Source organism: Corvus moneduloides, chromosome 13 (genome assembly GCF_009650955.1).
Source record: "Corvus moneduloides isolate bCorMon1 chromosome 13, bCorMon1.pri, whole genome shotgun sequence".
In the NCBI taxonomy this organism is placed as follows: domain Eukaryota; kingdom Metazoa; phylum Chordata; class Aves; order Passeriformes; family Corvidae; genus Corvus; species Corvus moneduloides.
The window spans coordinates 6,667,764-6,685,354 of NC_045488.1; the positions used below are offsets into that span (position 1 = coordinate 6,667,764).

The following is a 17,591-nucleotide window of genomic DNA, read 5'->3' on the forward strand; positions in this document are numbered from 1 at the left end:
ATGGGGAGAACAGAGCTTGGTGTGACTTTTGGTGACTTTATCTTGGCAGACGCTGTGTGCCAGTTGTACATCTGGCATACAGATGGAGAGACACTAGGGAAAAAAAGAAGCCAATAAATGAAATTAATTTTGGGATTTGGATGAAAAAGAAAACCAAGGTCATATTTTGTCTCATTATGATGTTAGCCAGTTGTAGGGACCAGGGAGGAGTGTGCTCTGTGGAGATGGATGGAAACATATTTAGCAACCTGAGAGCTCTGTTGGATCAACGCAGCCCAGTGCTGTTCTGCTCTCTGTGGAAAGCAGGACCACATATGGGAGGCAGGACTTCCAGGAATGACAGAAATTAGGACCACATGGTACTTTACATTCTACTTTGGGTTCCCACTGAACTTGGTACATTTTAATGCTCTGGTTTTTTCTGAGGCTTTGGGTTTTGATGATGCAAAAACATTCCTCCGTTGCCATATTTTTTCAGAGGAAAAGCATGTATTCAAAATGCTGGGCATTAAACTCAGCGCATGTGTACTTGCAAGCTTACTGCTGTTTCATTGCTCTTGTTTCCTCCTTCTCAGGACATGACCTTCAGCACCACAATGAATCAGGAAAAACCTGTCAAATCGTCCTAGCTCCCCGGCTGTGCAATTTGCTGTTCCCTCGCCGTTCCCCAGACAGCAGCTTTTCTCACCCAAAGCACAGAAGCCAGCAAGTCACAAATGACAGCTGAAAAGTGAAGCATTAGCAAAAGCTGCATGAGACTCTGTCAAAGAGAACCTTTATATATAATTTTCCTTCTGAGCCTGGGAAGCTTTGCATCCCATCAGTTCCAGAGAACGGAGAGAAGATATGTTCAAGTAACCAACACCAGAAATTGTGCAAATCCATACACGTTTTAGCATATCTACACAGTGACCTACAGCATTTAGAATTCTCCATTCAGAATGGATGATGGATATAGAAACACAAACCAGGTCTCAGATGACTACAGGTACCAGGATGGCAACTATGATGCACACAATGACGGCTACTACCGGGGCAGGGATGAGCCCGTGCAGGAAGAGGATGCCCAGAGTGATGTTACAGAAGGCCACGATGAGGATGATGAGGTCTATGAGGGGGAGTACCAAGGGATCCCACACCCAGATGACATTAAAGAAAAGCAGAAGAAGCGAGCCCCTGCTGTGGATGATGAGTACAGAGACCGTGCCGACCTTATGGCCGAGAGGATGGAGGACGAGGAGCAACTCGCCCACCAGTACGAGAACATCATTGAGGAGTGTGGCCACGGACGCTTCCAGTGGACTCTCTTCTTTGTTTTAGGGTTGGCACTGATGGCAGATGGGGTGGAGGTGTTTGTGGTTGGATTTGTTCTTCCCAGTGCTGAGAAGGATATGTGCTTGTCCAGTTCCAACAAAGGGATGTTGGGTAAGTGCCGCTGGCAAACAGCTCTTCTAATGCAGTGAGCAGCAGCTGGGACACCTTTTTCTAGTGACCAGCTGATATCAGGATCTTCTGATGACTTTCTTCTTGTGTTGTATGTCATGTATAGTCATGCCTGGGTGGCTCTGACTCAGGAGGTGTTCGCATGCTGATGAGAGGCAGCTCCCCAAAAGCAGCAGAATTTTACCAGAATGTGCTGTGGCCCCAGTGCTGGTCACTGTGGGCTGGATCTGGGCAAGGCAGCTCACAATCTTCAGGTCCACAGGGCAAAAATCAAAGGGGTGTTCAAGGATAAATAAGTGAAAATTTAAAGGTGGATCTAGTGACTCAAAATTCAAAGCTGTTAGAAACTCCAGGTTTCAAAGCTGTTAGAAACTCCCTTTTCTTCAGCCCAAAGTCCCAACCGACAAATCAGCTGTGCAGTCAGTTCCTTCTGCCTGCTAACTTCTCAGTTTGCTCATATGTCCTGGATCAGATGGAGTCAATGGAGGTTTTCTTTCAAGGTCTGTGGAATGCAATTAAAGTGCAGCATGCAGATTTAAGCTGAGGCTACTGGGCAACATCCCTTTTGCATCACTATCTATATGTCCCTGAGGTCAAAATACAAGGCTTAGTTATTGGGAGTGAGACTGGGAAGAAAGGTTTGGATGAACAATTTTTTCCCTTGAACAATAGGCAAGCCAAATTCCATCAGCCAAAGACAGCAAAGCCTCCCAGATCTCCAAGAATCAGGACAGGATCCAGCATGGCCCACAGTGAGAGCCAGCCATGCAATAGGACAGAGCATCTGGAAGGGAAATAAAGCAGCTCTTGGAATAACTGCTAGAGGAGGAAGAGCGTGTGTCTTGATGGACATGTACTGGGATTGCAGGGAGTCATCAGGGGCTGTAGGTCATACCAGTTATGCTGGCCCAGAAGCCCTGCTTGATGCAATGTAAGTGCAGATTTGGGATTAAACCCCAGCCCTTGACTTCATTCTATTTCCATTATTTTCATGTGGCAAACACAAAAGATAGTTATCCCTATATAAACCTCTACTCTTGGTGTACTAAGGTCATATTCATTTTTCTGTTTCTCCCTTTTTTCTTTGAACTTGAGGATTGGGATGTTTCTTTCTACAGTTAGCCAGCTTTGTACTTACTTTTGTGCCTTAAAGAGTTTAGTAACATTTTTGCTTCACAAACCCCTTGAAAATTCTAGCTCGAAATATCTCCAGTCAGATATCTAAAAGCAAACCCCTCACAATGAGATCTTGATTTCAAAGGGACTTTGGAATTCACCAGCTCCCTGTGGGACACAAGGCTTGGTGTCTTTTCAGTGATGAGACCTTTTTTGAAAAGCAGGTCATTTATTTTGGTGACTCTATGAAAGCTGAGATTTTCTGAAACTCTGACCCCATAAATATCTGCCTCTGTAGAGCTCAAGCTCTGGCAGGCTCCTGAATGAGAAAACTTCAAATGTCACAAGGAAATCTATCTTTGAAGTATTTCTGACCCAACCACAGGTAAAAATGAACATGAATTCTCCCCAGAGAGCTCGCTCTGCTTTTTCCAGCTCAGTATTTGCAAGGCTGAAAGTTCAGGGTGTTCTGATAAGCTCTGAATAAGCAAGGAGACATTTGGGTCCGTATCCAATCCCAGCTCCAGCCTCCTGCGCACTAACAACTAATCTGGGACTGCTAATGAGGGGAAGAGAGCTCTTCTTGCTGCCTTTCCTGCCCACTTTCAAACACAGCTTGTGAGAACCTGGCTTTGCAGAACAATTTCTCCTGTCCTTAGCTTGTTTGTTTGGGGGATCTGCTGTCAAATCTTATATTCACACTATTTCATGACTTCATTATGAGGGGAAGAACAGAATTTTCCTAAAAACAATAAAAGCTGGTTCATCTTAGTTTGGGGCAGGGAGGAGAATGTGTATTTATGGTAGCATTCAGTTGTTAGTGACTGGTAGTGTACATGGGGCAGGTCTCTGATTCAGTCTGTCTTACTTGTCAAACACCCTTTCTTGTCTGCTGGGCATTTCTCTGCTGCTGGATCTGAGGTTCGTGAGATGACTCTTTGTGAACATGAATGAAGCATGTCTTGGAAAGCCTTACATTGCACAGCAGTGCTCTGATGTGGGTAATGAGTACCCAAGGCATCAAGAAGAGAGAGTGTAACGAGCCTGGGGTGGGTAGGGGACTGCTGGAGGGCATAGGAAGGGAACAGTGGAAGTCTCTGAGGCTGGAGAGGGGAAGGAGACCTTTCTGCCAAATGAAGGGTGGCAGCTGCAGGGACGAGGGTATTGTAGGTTTGCTAGGCAGCAAGGCAGTGCAGGGACATGAGGTGTGCGTGCAGCCCTGCCTCCAGCACAGCAAGAAGATTTCACCTCTTTTCTGAGCAGCTGTGGCATAAGGACAGCAGATATCAGCTTCTCGAGAGGAAAGCTGAAGAAGTGCTGCTGATGGAGACAAGAACATAATCATCAAAATCTCTCTTAGAATAGCTTCAGCTCCCATCCACCTGCAACTAGGAAGAAAGGTATCTTCCACAAAGCTCAGAGCCTCCAAGACAAGCTCATGTCCCCCTGTGAATCCATTCCCTCAGTGATCTATGGCAGTGCACATTGATCAGGGTTCAGTTGCTTTTAGGGGTTGATTTGGTGGCAATCAAAGAGCCTTCACCTCAATTTCTACTGTGCAGTGACAGTCTTGCACAAGTGTGTCTGCACAGGATGAACAGGGGGGTGATTAGAGCAGGCACAGCTTTCCCTCAAGTTATCACAAAGTTTTAGGGAAGTGGGGATATTGTCCACACGAGTTACTGCCCCTTGCCTTATCCCCATGTACCAATAAAGATCTACAGATAAGCTCGTGTTTATTCCCAAGGAACCCATTATCTCCCCACATTTTTGCTAAGGAAACATAACCAGGTTTTCCCAGGTGCAGTTAAGGTCACTTCCAGGCAGCTGCTAACATTTAAACACACAAGGTCTCAGCCATAACAAGAGAGGCCAGGAGGGAAAGACTGGGAAATAAGTCAGGTGAGTAATCAAACTCCAGTAGAAGTAGGAAGGGACAAATAAGAGAGATAAAGCAAATGCCTCCTAAAGACCAATTTAATGAAGTTCAGCTTCTGTTAAAAGGACATTTTGCATTAAACACTCTGCATATTGCATATTTTTCCTCCCTTGGAAAGCAGTCATGGTAAAATATCAAGCAAACCATGGCCAAATTATGCAAAAATTGCAAATAAACAGATGCCCACAGTGTTTCATGAAATGTGTGAAATGGATATGACACATCTTAGAAAACGTTTACATTTCGTTCTGAAAATAAACATCTCACCATCAGATACAAATTAACAGCTATTTTAGCCCTAAATATCCCGAGTGGGACAAAATGCGTATTTGGAGTTTTTCAGTTATGAGAAATGCTATTTTAAAGATGATTTCAGTGGTATTACAAAAATAAAACCCAACGAAAAAAAGAAACAACGGTATACATATTTTAGCAGTTTGATTGAATCAACTTATAATACAAGTTGTTAAGAATAAGTTTGGCAACATGAAACAACATTATTTTTACATATTCATTTGATAGATCTGCTCTGCTGAGTTTTCATCGGCAGTAGTCAAAATAATAATTCAGTTCTTAAATTTACTGGAACAGAATATTCCTTGTCAGTATGATACAGCCTATTTGAAACGTTTTTTTTTTTTAATTTGCTAAGGATAATCAAAAGAGTAATGAAATTTGTATTTTTATATTTGCTGAAAGGCACACAGTATCATTATTTGGAGAAATATCTTATAAATATATACCTTTACATGCTATAAATCACTTCTTAGAGGACTAAATATTACGTTTGCAAGCACAGAGCAGTAAGTACACAACAAGTGTAAAAGATAATGACGTAGTAATGTTTTAAACTTCTTCACATCCTGCATATAAAAAACTCGAGGCCTGGTTAAAGCACCAGCCCTCCCAGATCCCAGAGCTGCAGCTGTGTTATTGTCATTTCACAGTTCACTAAACTGAGACTAGGAAATTTTTAAGAGCTTTGCCTGTAACTGTAAAACAGCTACACCAAGGCTGAGAATAAAATTGCTTTTTCAGGCTCCCTTTTCCTTTTTATGATTTAATAATAATTTTTTTAAGGAGAATATCTTAATACAGACTCTTAACCTCACAATGTTGGATTAAAAAACTACAAAAAAAAAAAAATCCCGTAAGTAATTACGCTTTTATGTAGCAATTCAAGCTTGGCTGTTTGAGACAGGTTAAATAGGATGTGTAACATCCCTGCTTTTAGTTGTGTGAAGAGGATATTTTATTATCAGCTGAGATAAAATCTGGTCACAGCTTCTCATTGACCCGAATTCACCTGATATGACAGTAAATCCTAATCCCCTCTGCAGAGCTCAATGGCTTTTCTCCACTTCTTTTTTTTTTCTCTGCCTGAGCATGGACAAGCCCAGCCACGGCTCCCTTGCTCTGCCATGGGTATTTGCTGCCTCTTTTACTCCTCCACAGCCATGGACCCCCAACACAGCAGCCACTACACGCTGATGAGACCTACCCACGTCAGGCACGGATTCCTGGCTGCAAGTTTGCTCTTGGGCAGAAATGCTCAGCCCAAGTTGCAGCCCAAGGAACATCAATACCTCGAGCAGTAGGGAAAAAAAAAAGGTGTTTTTGTGATTTGAGAACATCCCACGTTTTGTGCAGGTCTGATATGGGGATGAATGGCTGTGTCTCCATCGGTAAACACCGTGGGAATTTCATCTGGCGCGTTCCAGCACGAGGAGGTTTTCGTTGGACAGCAAAGGATTTGTTTGGCTCCCTCTGTTGAAATCTTTGCTTTAGCAGAGGGGTTGGGTGGGGAGAAACAGATGGTCCCACGAATATTGTGGTGCTGGACAAGTCCCATGGGGAGATGTGAAGCTGGCTGAGCGTAAACACCACCCACGCCCCGCTGGCAGCGCCGAGCCCGGCTGTGCATCACCTCACCCGTGCTGTGCCACAGCCCCATGGGCTCACCCACCCACCCCAGCTCCAGCTGCACACCCCCCTCCATCCCTGCAGCCAGATTTGCCCAATATCCACACACAGATCTCCCAAAATGGAAAGCTGTCTTTCCTGAGACATTCCCTTCTCAGTGCCAGAGCCATTGGCTGTTGGAGAAGTCTCACTGCTTGTATTAATCAACAAGGAGAGTGCAACAGGACGAGCCTTTCCTTTGACTTCCATTTAAAAGGTCGAGTTGATTCATGGGGAAAGCACTGATAAGCCTACAAGGAAGAGCAGATTGAAAATTTCAGGAAGAAAGGAAAAAATGGCCACTGGCCCTCAACTCATCCTCTGTCAAGACCCTCCCCTGTTCTGGGACATCACTATGGCTCAAGAGAGTCAGGACTATCACTACTTTATTCCTCTCTTTCAATTACTTACAATTGGATCCTGTGCCTTGCCCCATCCATCTCTCAAATTGTCCAGACCTGACTCACGACATTTTGTTTGTGTCCATAAGGTGAACCCCTAACAGTTCCTACATCAGTAATAGTATTTGAGTTTTGGTTTTATTACAGCTTGAATGCAAGATATATAAGGTCCTAATAATTTTCTGTTGTCCAAATGCTTTCCCTTTTCAAGAGCCTCTCTTTTTACCATAGGGCTGTGCTGGTAGTGGCCTGGGATTTGAAGGCAGGTAGGTGGTTTCCCATTCCTGTGGTTACTGGCTCCATGCAAACCATAGATAACCCTGGACCCAGGCAGCCTCCTCACCTCCCTGACAGCCCCAAGGACTCTGAGACTAATTCTTCTCAGTGAGATGTTTGGTTTTTATCTGCTCAAATTTTCTATTTATTCCACAAGTCTTTGTCCTGTCTCTAAAGGGATTATTTTTAAATGTGCCTCTTTATAAAGACCTTTAATCCCATTAACTAACAAAGAGAAAAATTCATGCTTGTGATTCAGATTTAGGTAAACCTTGAATTTTCTGGGTTTTTTTTTTTCTGAAACCCTTAGAAGTCTACTTTTAACTATATTGAAGGAGTAAAAATACAGTTTAGCACACACAGAGCCATATGCTGTATCTGCAGTATATTCTTTCCCTTATTCCTAGAACTTCAGCTTTTAACTTCAAATTCCTGTCTAACACAGAGCACACAACTTCAGTAAAGGCTAATAAATTTCTTAGTGTGAAAATGCTAAATATGTTACCTCTTTTCTAGTGGGAATAAGTCCAGTCAGTGGTCACATATTTTCCTTATAACTTCAGCAATGGATGATTCATAACCCAAAATTTATTCATAGAATTTCAGCTCTTTGGTTTTTCCACCACTTTTATGGGAGGCTATTGCAGACTTTCCCACAGGCATTCATTATACTCCAGGACTTGTGGAATAGTCTGCAAATAATGGCTTATTCAGAGTTGCCCTTAGCATTTCATCTGAGCACCTTATGTGTCAATTGGGAAGCCGATCCCTCCTAGCACAGTCTAAGTCTGTGTGGTTTGAAGCCAAGTTTAGAAGTCAAGATTCTGGTGCAGACCATTGTAATGTTGTACTGTAGAATATTTGATGGACAGAACTAACCCAGCAAAAGAAACACCATTTTGTGGTCACTTTTCTTGGTCCAATTCTCCTTAAAATTTGAGTTTCCTTGATATGAGCTGGATCTTTTTCAGAGGTAGCCACCATGACTGTGTTCTCTGGAAGATGGTCTCCCTGCAAAGAGGCTGTTTGAGTAACTATTTCACTCCTCTCTGGGTCCCTGGCACCTTGTTGTCAATCCAGGACACAGCAATATCTGCAACACAGACGTTGTTCTGCACCCTGGGTCCCAAGATCCATCGGCTGACAGAGTGTTCTACAGCAGCTACCCCAAAATTTTAATTACATTGGCCAGAACATGCAGTCTTCACCAAAAAAAGACTTCTCCATGATAATGAAGTGTTCTGTTGATTTTGTTTCAACCCTGAAGCACATATTTTCATAACCAGGATCCTTTCCCTCAGAACCTGGCCAAGTAAACAGCCTCTGGTTGTCCCTGATACTTTCTTTACTACAGATTTTTATTGTTTTATATTTCTGGGGGAACACACATCAATTGATTTATCTGTAAAATGTATTTATCATATACAATAACTGATTAAAGCAACATCCTCTAGGTGAGCTTGTGACATTAGCAGCTCTGCTGTGATTTATGCTGCTCACTGTTTGATGGATCTTGTGTTGCAGAGCTACAATATACCCTTCCATCACAAGTTTGGGCTCCTTAGTCAGAATCTGCAGGGGTTTGCTTACAAAAGCAGCTCCACTTCTTGATGTTGAGTTTCAAGCACTGACACATTCCCTGGTGAGCCCACTCCTCTCCTGGCCAGAGAACAGGCTGCCCCTCATCAGTCACTGCACTAAAATACCAGCTACAAGACAGTGACAATCTCCTCCACCTCCTCCTGACCTGGGATGTTTTGTGTTACTAAGAGGATTTGGATGAACATCTGCCATCCAGGGATTTTCTCTGGGGGGAAAAAAAAAAAAAAAAAAAAAAAAAAAAAAAGATAAAAAAATTAAGTTTGGCAGATCATTTTTCCTTCCTCATCAGGGTCTGGCATGCTGGCAGGGCTTGCTGTCAGATGGGTGTCTGTGATGCACCAGTGAGTAGATGCACGGCTCATCATCACTTCCTTCCGCTGGCTGCCATCAGATTTGCTCCACTACATGTGGCTCAGGAGCCAGGGGAAAAGCATTAAGCCATCCAGCACTGCGTTAAGGTCCTTCCTTCAGAAAGGTTTTGGACTGAAACTGTTTTTGCTTTGGCTCAGCCTTGTAATTTGTACTTCAGTGAACAAGCTGGAGGTCAAAGTTAATAGAAATAGAGACCCCAGACTCTGAGATGTGTTTGTATCTTCTCTTCAGATCAGAACCTGGAACCTTTGCACACCTTCAGATCCCCTCACCAGGACAGCTCAGATCAGGAGGGTAGGGCAGGGAGTGAAAGGATAGGCTGCACAGAGCCACATGCTCATGGTTGAGGTACAATTGGCAAAATCCTACTCCACAGTTCTGGTACAAAGGCTTTTAATAGATAAGAACAGATTTTTTACCTTTGACACAAAAATCCTGCCCATCAGTGGATAGAAAAGAATCACTCACAGAGAGGTGACCCTACTGTGGAATAGGGAGACTTAAGAAATCCAAACTTTTCCACATCTGATCAATGTGAGACAGGTGTCCTTCAAATGCTGCAATGGATCTCTGCTGCATAGCTTTTAATTTAGTAATGCATTTTAAATCAAGTGCGGGCATTTGTAATCAAAAGGAAGACGGGATCAGCTGCCAGATAACTGCATTAGCCCTTAGCTGGCTTTGCTGGATGGCACAGAGCTGCCTTCAGCCACCAGACTGATTGTTTTGTTTAAACATTAATGAATTACAAAAACATTCATCTCCACCTTGTTTTCCAAGTGATGTGTTTGACAGAACAGATCCTGGGGAAGGCATTGGCTCTCAAGAGAAGACAAGCTTGGTTCAAGGTGAGGAATGAACCTCCAAAGAGTCAACCATGCCTGAAAAATGTTTCTTTTAGCTGTATTTCTTCAGCCAGTGAATACGAGTGTTTCCTATTAAGAGAGTATATTTACTTGCTCAGCATCCAATGCCTTCACCCGGAGCCAGGGATGCAGGGAGCACTGCTGCTTTCCTTCAACCTCTGCTCAGCTGGGTCTTGAACCTGACATGTCCCCAGACTCCAAACATCCTCAAGCATCATTCTTTTCCTTCGAGAACTCCCTGAACTGCAAGTTCTGCTTTCCAGCAAGCAGATGTTCTCCATCTGGAAATAGCTCAGCTCATCTGGATTGCATCCAGCCGTGGTCAGGCCCCATCAGGATCTCCACAGCAGGACTGTGCAGCCTATAGACACAGACTATAATCCTGTCAATGGGGTTTGATACGATGCAGGAGGTGTTCTTGGGAGCAGCCCTCTTGTGCCTCTGTGCTCCCTAGGAAAAACTGTGGTTGCAACCAATTTCTTCTGAACTACATCTGGAAAGTAGATAAAATAAACGAAAAAATATATTCCTGAACCTTTGAGCATTATCAACTAGTGCTATTTACACTGTTACCTACATAAAGGAAAAGGCAGTAAAATCTGTGGTCCTTCTGCAGCAGTGGCCTAGAAGAGCCAAGGACAGCTGTGTGTTCTCTAGGAGAGTAGCAGGCGCAAACTGAGCAGGGTACAGGGAGACTTCCTGGAGTGGAAACCCATTGTTGCCTATTCAGCCTGGCACTAAATGAGTCACTGAGACTGTCTTTTGAGGATCCCATAGTAGAAGATCTAGTGAAGTCAGGTTAAAAAGAAGAATCCCTCTTTCTTAAGAATGTCAGAGAGATAACTCTACAGAGCAAACTGTCCAGACAAGCCTTAGATTCTCCCTTCTCAGATTTTCAGATCAAGACTGCACTCTTGAGTGAGCTGTCCTTTAGTTAGAGGCCAGATCTTGGCTCAGTAATGAAGGAAGTAGCTGAGCTACACGAGGTGAGTCTGGGTAACAGACTGATCCTTTCAGATACGGCCAGGAAAAGCAGGGAGTGAAAGAGATGAAACACTGCAAAGAGCTTTAGCTATGCTCCATCAGTCTCTCTGCTCTCACTGTTTTCCGAGCATAAACAGCAGCCTGACAGAGCCTCTCCCTACACATCCTCCATCCTGCTGCACTCAGGGGGGTAAGAGGAGTTAAGACATCAGACTTCTGTTGTATTGTTGGTGGCACACAGCTGGGACACGTGCATCCTAAGCTGCTTATGCCTGGCCATTGCCTACGTGCAGGGGATATGTGAGCAGCGAGGTTGGGAAGGAAAGATGTGGCTGGTCAAAGGAGGGTATGCCCATATTGTCTGAAGTGATGCAAGCTCTCAGGCACAGGATGGGAAAATCACTATCCTGCCAATGGACAGAGTTTCTGGTGTCTGAGATTTGGGGTGGGTAGGAGTATCTCTACTTTATTGCACACTATGCCAGGACAACATCAGCTGCCATATGAGCACTTTAAATCTGCTCCTACAGTGCACACTATCTCCACTTTGTTAACAAGCTGACTGTCTCTCTCACTTCCAGGCTTGATAGTCTACTTAGGAATGATGGTGGGGGCTGTCTTGCTGGGCGGCCTTGCTGATAAACTGGGAAGAAAGCAATGCCTCATCATATCACTTGCAATCAATGCTGCCTTTGCGTTCCTCTCCTCCTTCGTCCAGGGATACGGATTCTTCCTCTTCTGCCGCCTTATCTCAGGCCTCGGGTGGGTACCTGCTGAATCTGCCCCCTGGCTTGGAGGAGCCCCAGCACAGCTGGGCAGTTTAGGCATGTGGGGTGGGACAAGGAAGGCTGCTCAGGAGATGCATCCCTGGTACCCAGCCAGGATGGCATTGCCATTTAGGACGTGTGGCTGTGTTACCTCACTCTTGACCCTTAGAGCTGTAGTGGTGGGAGAGTTTGGTCATTGATGTTCTTCTGGTACTGCCCAAATTGTGCAGAAATGTGGCTGAGACTGAAAAATGCCCACCTCCAGGGCCTTCAGTGAGACTGTCAACAGTTTCCATTGCCTGCCTGTATTTTGCCTCCCTAAAATGAGTGATCATGAAATAACAAGAGAAGATGTTTAAGTGAAGAGCAGGGTATTACTCAGGCTTTGTACAAACTGTACAGGAAATTCAGCTTTTAGAGCATGAGAAGGATCTTGTTCATCTTTGATGTCAAAGGCCAGTCCAGCCAAAGAGAGATTTGCATTTTTCCTCTAAGTCTCACCTCTGAGCAGCCCATCTGTGAGTGTGACCTTCCCTCATTAAAAATGCAATCCTAACCATAAAGACATTGAAGAAGACTCTCATTTTTCCTATGTGCTGTTTTTTCTCCTCAGTATTGGAGGCACGCTCCCCATCGTGTTTGCCTATTTCTCTGAATTTCTGTCTCGTGAGAAGAGGGGGGAACACCTGAGCTGGCTTTGCATGTTCTGGATGATTGGCGGCATTTATGCTTCAGCAATGGCTTGGAGCATCATCCCACATTACGGTAATTTGTGCTTTTGACTTTCTGCACCAGCACATTCCTGCACCACTATACCGCCCCAAACCCCTGCACAGGTAGTGACATTTCTTACACAGCCCAGCATAAACACCACTGAAAAGAATAGATACCTGAAGTGCTCACAGGTCTCACAAACTGACTGCATGATTGACTGGCTGATGCTGCAGGTAGGACTGGATGGGGCTGCTTTCCATCCAAAGCCTCAAATACATGCCTTGAATTACACTGTTGGAGCCTGAGCTCTTAATCTAAATGTCAGCTCGTTTGAGGAAAAATGGACTGAGATTATATTGCAAAAATTGACCCAGTTATCAAAAACAAGCGACTTTAATCAGGGAATTACTGGATGCTGTGAATGATAGCAGTGAGGGCAGCACATGTACTTTCCCTTAGCCAAGTGTCTACACTGTCAGGGCTGTGTACCTGGTGACACATCTGCTCAGCATGGGAAGGTATGAAGTCCCTTCTGACTTCACCTAAATGGATGCAGGAGTGGAATGGGTTCCCTGCCCTCAGCTGGAAGTGGGAATGAAAACGTAGATGGCTGTAAACTGAAATGTACTCTGCTCTGAGGAGCAGAAGTCTGCATGTCACGTGTTCCTTGTAACTCATGTATATAACCTAGGAAAACACCAAAAGCAAATATCTACTGGAAAAGATTAACTCCCCCAGTATGCAGTGACAGCAGCTGTTTGCAAAATCCTGTTTGAGGAAAGTAGGACAGTCCACAAAACCCATGAAGAAAACCACTAACATTAACCTGTCAATCCATTTTTAGCACATTTAAAGCACATTCACTATGAAGAAATAGTCATGCTTTTGATTGATATGACAGAGATTGTTGGAAGGAAAAGGCAAACTTACTGCAGGGGTGTCAGGTAGAAATAATTCTATTATCTGCAACAACATTTGCTTTAAAAAGCCCTTAGATATTTACATTATAATTATTTTTCAGATGACTTTTTGATGATGTATTTTTGTAGCTTCTTTTTTGATTTCCAAATTTCCACCTACTAATTTGGAACTTCGTGAAATCATCAGAACACCATGAATGGCTCAGATGAGACCTCTGCAAAACCCATTTCTCAATGATTTCCTTATTATGTGAATAAAAAATGTATAAAGAAAAAAAATGAATTAAACAGTCATTATGAGATTTGAACCTAGGGAGAGTAAATGGAGCAATGTAAGAGAATGAGGTTGTACTTTCCAGTTCTTAGCAGGGCAATACCAGACTTGGTCAAACACCAGGAAAACAGCAGGAGAGGGGGGACCTCAAATGCAGCATTAGGATTTTGATATTTCTAAATTTGAACCCCAACTGAGGTTTTGTAGGTCTGGAAAAAAAATAAACTTGCTTTTCTTGCTCACTTCCGTGAAATACATATGTGATGTAGGAGATGGAAAGAAGCCCTCCCTAATGTTCGTCTCAGATCAGAGATTTAACCTTTCTAAACTTTTGGTAACATCACTGAGAAACAATCAATTATGGCCCTTATTCCTGTACCATTTTCCAGCCTTACTTGCCTACAGCTGCACAGAGCTGTTCCTATCGCTGGGTGATTTCTAAACTCAAAGATAAAAGAAGGTTTTTTAAAAGGCAGAACCTGAGCATGTTCCAATTTCTGTAATGAACATCATGAACTCGCTGCTATCTACTGAGCATGCTATCGAGCCATCAGTACTAAGAATAGCAAACTTTCAACCCGCCCTTATGAGAGAGGAAAATTCAAAATGCTTGGTCAGTATTTTCACTTGTTGGCTCTTGCTGTTTCCAGGCTGGGGGTTCAGTATGGGAACCAAGTACCACTTCCACAGCTGGAGAGTCTTTGTACTCGTGTGTGCTCTGCCCTGCATCGCCTCCCTGGTGGCACTGAAATTCATGCCTGAAAGCCCACGGTTTTTGCTGGAGGTAAGATGATTCATCTCAAAGGTTGCAGTCTGATATCAGCAGAGGATGGCAGGTCCTCAATGTATCACTGTCTTTCTTTGTCTCATCAAACACACAGAGCACAAGCTCAGAGGCAAAGCCACTCCTACATGTCTACACCAGCTCCACAGACTGCTTAAACCCCAAAGATTACAGACTACGGGGTCAGTCACTGACGATTAGTGTGTCACTGCCAGATGGGGTACAGATGGAAGATAGTGAGAGATGGGAATTTTATATGTCCAACAAAGACACTTCGAAAATTTGTCCCAGAGTTTGGGCATGGAACTACTAAATCCTGGTGGTAGAGCAAAGGTCAAAGTACATTTTACTGAGAAAAATACTTAAACCTTGGAAATCTTAAGCAAGTATTCTGTATTTCTACTTCACAGGTGGGAAACGTAGCAATACCTAGCTCAAGTTAAGCCTGCAAGTCTTTAGCAGAGTTGGGATGAGAGTCCAGTTCTCCTCATCCATCTCCTCTTCTTTCATTTGTTTTTAAATAGCTATCTCTGACCCCTTTTCTGCCTCAGGCAGTTTTAGGACAACTCCTTTCTCCAGCACAGAGATGCTGCACTCTGTGAATACCAACCATGCTTTCAGCTCTTCAGGTCTCATGCAGCCCACGTTGTCTGTGTGCTTCTCCACTATGCTGGACCTCTAGAATTGCTTTTTCTCTGAGCTTTGATAAATTACAGAGCTGGAAGCTTGAACACTTGCTTTCCTTTTCTTTGGTGTTTTCAGATTGGTAAACATGATGAAGCCTGGATGATCCTCAAGCAAGTTCATGACACCAACATGAGGGCCAAGGGTGAGCCAGAGAGGGTTTTTACGGTGAGTTGAGCAAAGCCATCAGTTAAGAAAAGCTGGACTTACCTTCCTTAGTGCAGCACAGCAGCACTTTATTCCTCCTCGGGACTCTTTCAATGTAATCTCTCCGCCAGTAATCAGAAAAAAAGGACTGTGAGAAACATTTTGTGCATTTAAACTTAAGATGCCAGTCTGTTTTTTCAAGAATTAGTCAAGTCTGTCAATTGCAGTGAGTACTCTTCATTCCTGGTGTTACTCTATGTCCTTTAGACCAGTGATTTTAATTATACACATGCTTAATTGGTTTGCTCTAAGAGACTAAAACAAAATAAGAGAGATATTGGCCATGTGGGACACCTGAGTCACCCCTTTCTCCATTCTGCCTTCTAATCAAAGTCTGATTAAACTTCACGTACTTTCTAATGAGCTTTCCAAACTCCACCTGCCTCATACCCAGTCTTTAATCTCTCCAAGGGAAAGTGGGATGAGTGGCTATTACTCATTGATCTGCTGCTTGTTGTGAAAAAGGTCACACAGAGCTGAGTCGTTAATAGTAAAATCAGAGAAAAGGTTTATGCTGGGGTTAGCTGCAAATTACTGTAATTCAGTTGTAAAATCCTGGTGAGCCAGCCAGGGAAGGACTCTTGATTTATGCTTTTAAAGATGAGAGCACACATGCTTTTAAAGGATGAAAAAAAAAGGAGATACATTTGTGTGTGAAACATGTATTTGCAATCAAGAAGGAGAGCAAGGCTCCATGTTCAGAAGGGCTGTCAGGAAACTGTGCCCCTTGGGAGTGATCCTTCAAGGAAATTAAAATTTCATATCTGAGCATGACAATTGTGTGCGTGTTCATGTAGGTACTTAATGAGCACGTTATTTTTAGGCTACCAACCATGTGAGTGATGCAAGCCCTGACAGCAAAGGTGAGAGAGATGTTATCTTTAAATCCATCGCTGGCTTTGCTGTAATGCTGAGCTGGAAATGAAGCTCAAATATAAATATATATATATATATCTCTCAAAAAAGTAGGGCATTATGAGAGTCTGAGTAGGAGAATGAAGGAGCAGCTGTACAGCCTCCATTAGTGCTCATTACTCCATCCAATAGAGTCATGACTGCAGTGGAGGAGCTGAGCTCGGTATCGCACCTCAAGGTGCATCGCGCCGGCTGAGCCGAGATGTACTGACACCCGCTGGCACAGGCGGGTGATCAGTGCTCCTGGTGTGGCACAAACTGTCAGGTTTTGTGTTTTTCTGATAGGCCAGAAGTTGTCAGTTTGTGGTGAGTCAGCTGGTATCAGGACAGTTTCCAGATCTGACATTTAATCGGTGCCAGGAAGAGGAAAGCAGAGACTGCACAGCTGAGCCAAGGCGCTTGCTCACACTCAGAAATTTATTCAGCAAATTTTCGCCTCCTCCATGTGTTTACAAACAGTTCTGTTTTCCTTGAATACGTCCTTTAATTAAAGTTACTAAGCAAATATTTGCTGGGACCCTTTTGTAAGTTTTCCTGAGCAGTGCAGTTCAGGTATTCAGCACTGAAAATTGAGACTGTTTTGGTGAAGCAAACTGATTGCATGGTGTGGGCTCACTTGATGGCAGGATGCATTTTCAGCTGCAAAGATTCCCATCTACACATTTGAAGTTCTGTCAGTGGTATTTAAAAGATGTGGAATGAGAAATATTCCTGCTAGTGGTCTTTGAAGAAAGAGATCCTGAGGACACAGTTTGGGTACAAGTGGCTGATCTTGGAGGTAATTTTTACTATAATTTCCTAGTCCTAATTTGTAGTGAAATTCTAAAGATAGAGAAAAAAGGTAGTATACAGGCCCCTTAGCCAATAAATGAGAAAATGAAGTGGACATGATGCACTTAAAGTATTTCATGGAAGAAGAGAGAGAGAGAGAGAAGACGAAGGGATGGATGAAAAGAAGAAAGGAAGGCTTATTTCTGTTAATAGCTTCTTGCTGTAATTAAATCACTTATCTTAATTGCTAATACTAACTATCAAGGAAAAAATAATAAGGGTTATTAGGTGGAAACATTGCCCAGAAGACAGTGGAATTTAAAACCATCCAGGAAATTTCAGTCCAATTTTTTTTCTACTTTTTTTCCTTCCTTCAGGTTTCCTATATCAAAACTCCAAAGCAAGTAGATGAATTTATTGAAATCCAGAGCTCAACAGGGACCTGGTACCAGCGGTGGCTGGTCAGAATCACGACTACTTTAAAACAGGTAAAGAGAAGAAAAAACTTCACACAGGGGTTTTTGGGCTTTGGGCTCCAGTGCCTCATTGCTCCAGGTCATTGTACCTTGAAACCCTGATTCTCTCCTCAGAAAA

The 17,591-nt window shown here is 43.4% G+C and overlaps 1 protein-coding gene across 3 annotated transcripts in view; it reads left to right on the forward strand.

Moving 5' to 3' along the window:
- Positions 1 to 17,591, forward strand: part of SV2B (synaptic vesicle glycoprotein 2B) — a 64,921-nt gene that overhangs the window by 33,232 nt on the left and 14,098 nt on the right. For all 3 annotated transcript variants that reach the window (XM_032122930.1, XM_032122929.1, XM_032122931.1), the window contains exons 2-7: positions 576 to 1,425; positions 11,543 to 11,723; positions 12,342 to 12,493; positions 14,287 to 14,420; positions 15,183 to 15,272; positions 17,375 to 17,485. In XM_032122930.1, coding sequence (XP_031978821.1) covers positions 942 to 1,425; positions 11,543 to 11,723; positions 12,342 to 12,493; positions 14,287 to 14,420; positions 15,183 to 15,272; positions 17,375 to 17,485 — 1,152 coding nt within the window. In that variant the 5' untranslated portion in view covers positions 576 to 941. The remainder of the gene's footprint in view (positions 1 to 575; positions 1,426 to 11,542; positions 11,724 to 12,341; positions 12,494 to 14,286; positions 14,421 to 15,182; positions 15,273 to 17,374; positions 17,486 to 17,591) is intronic.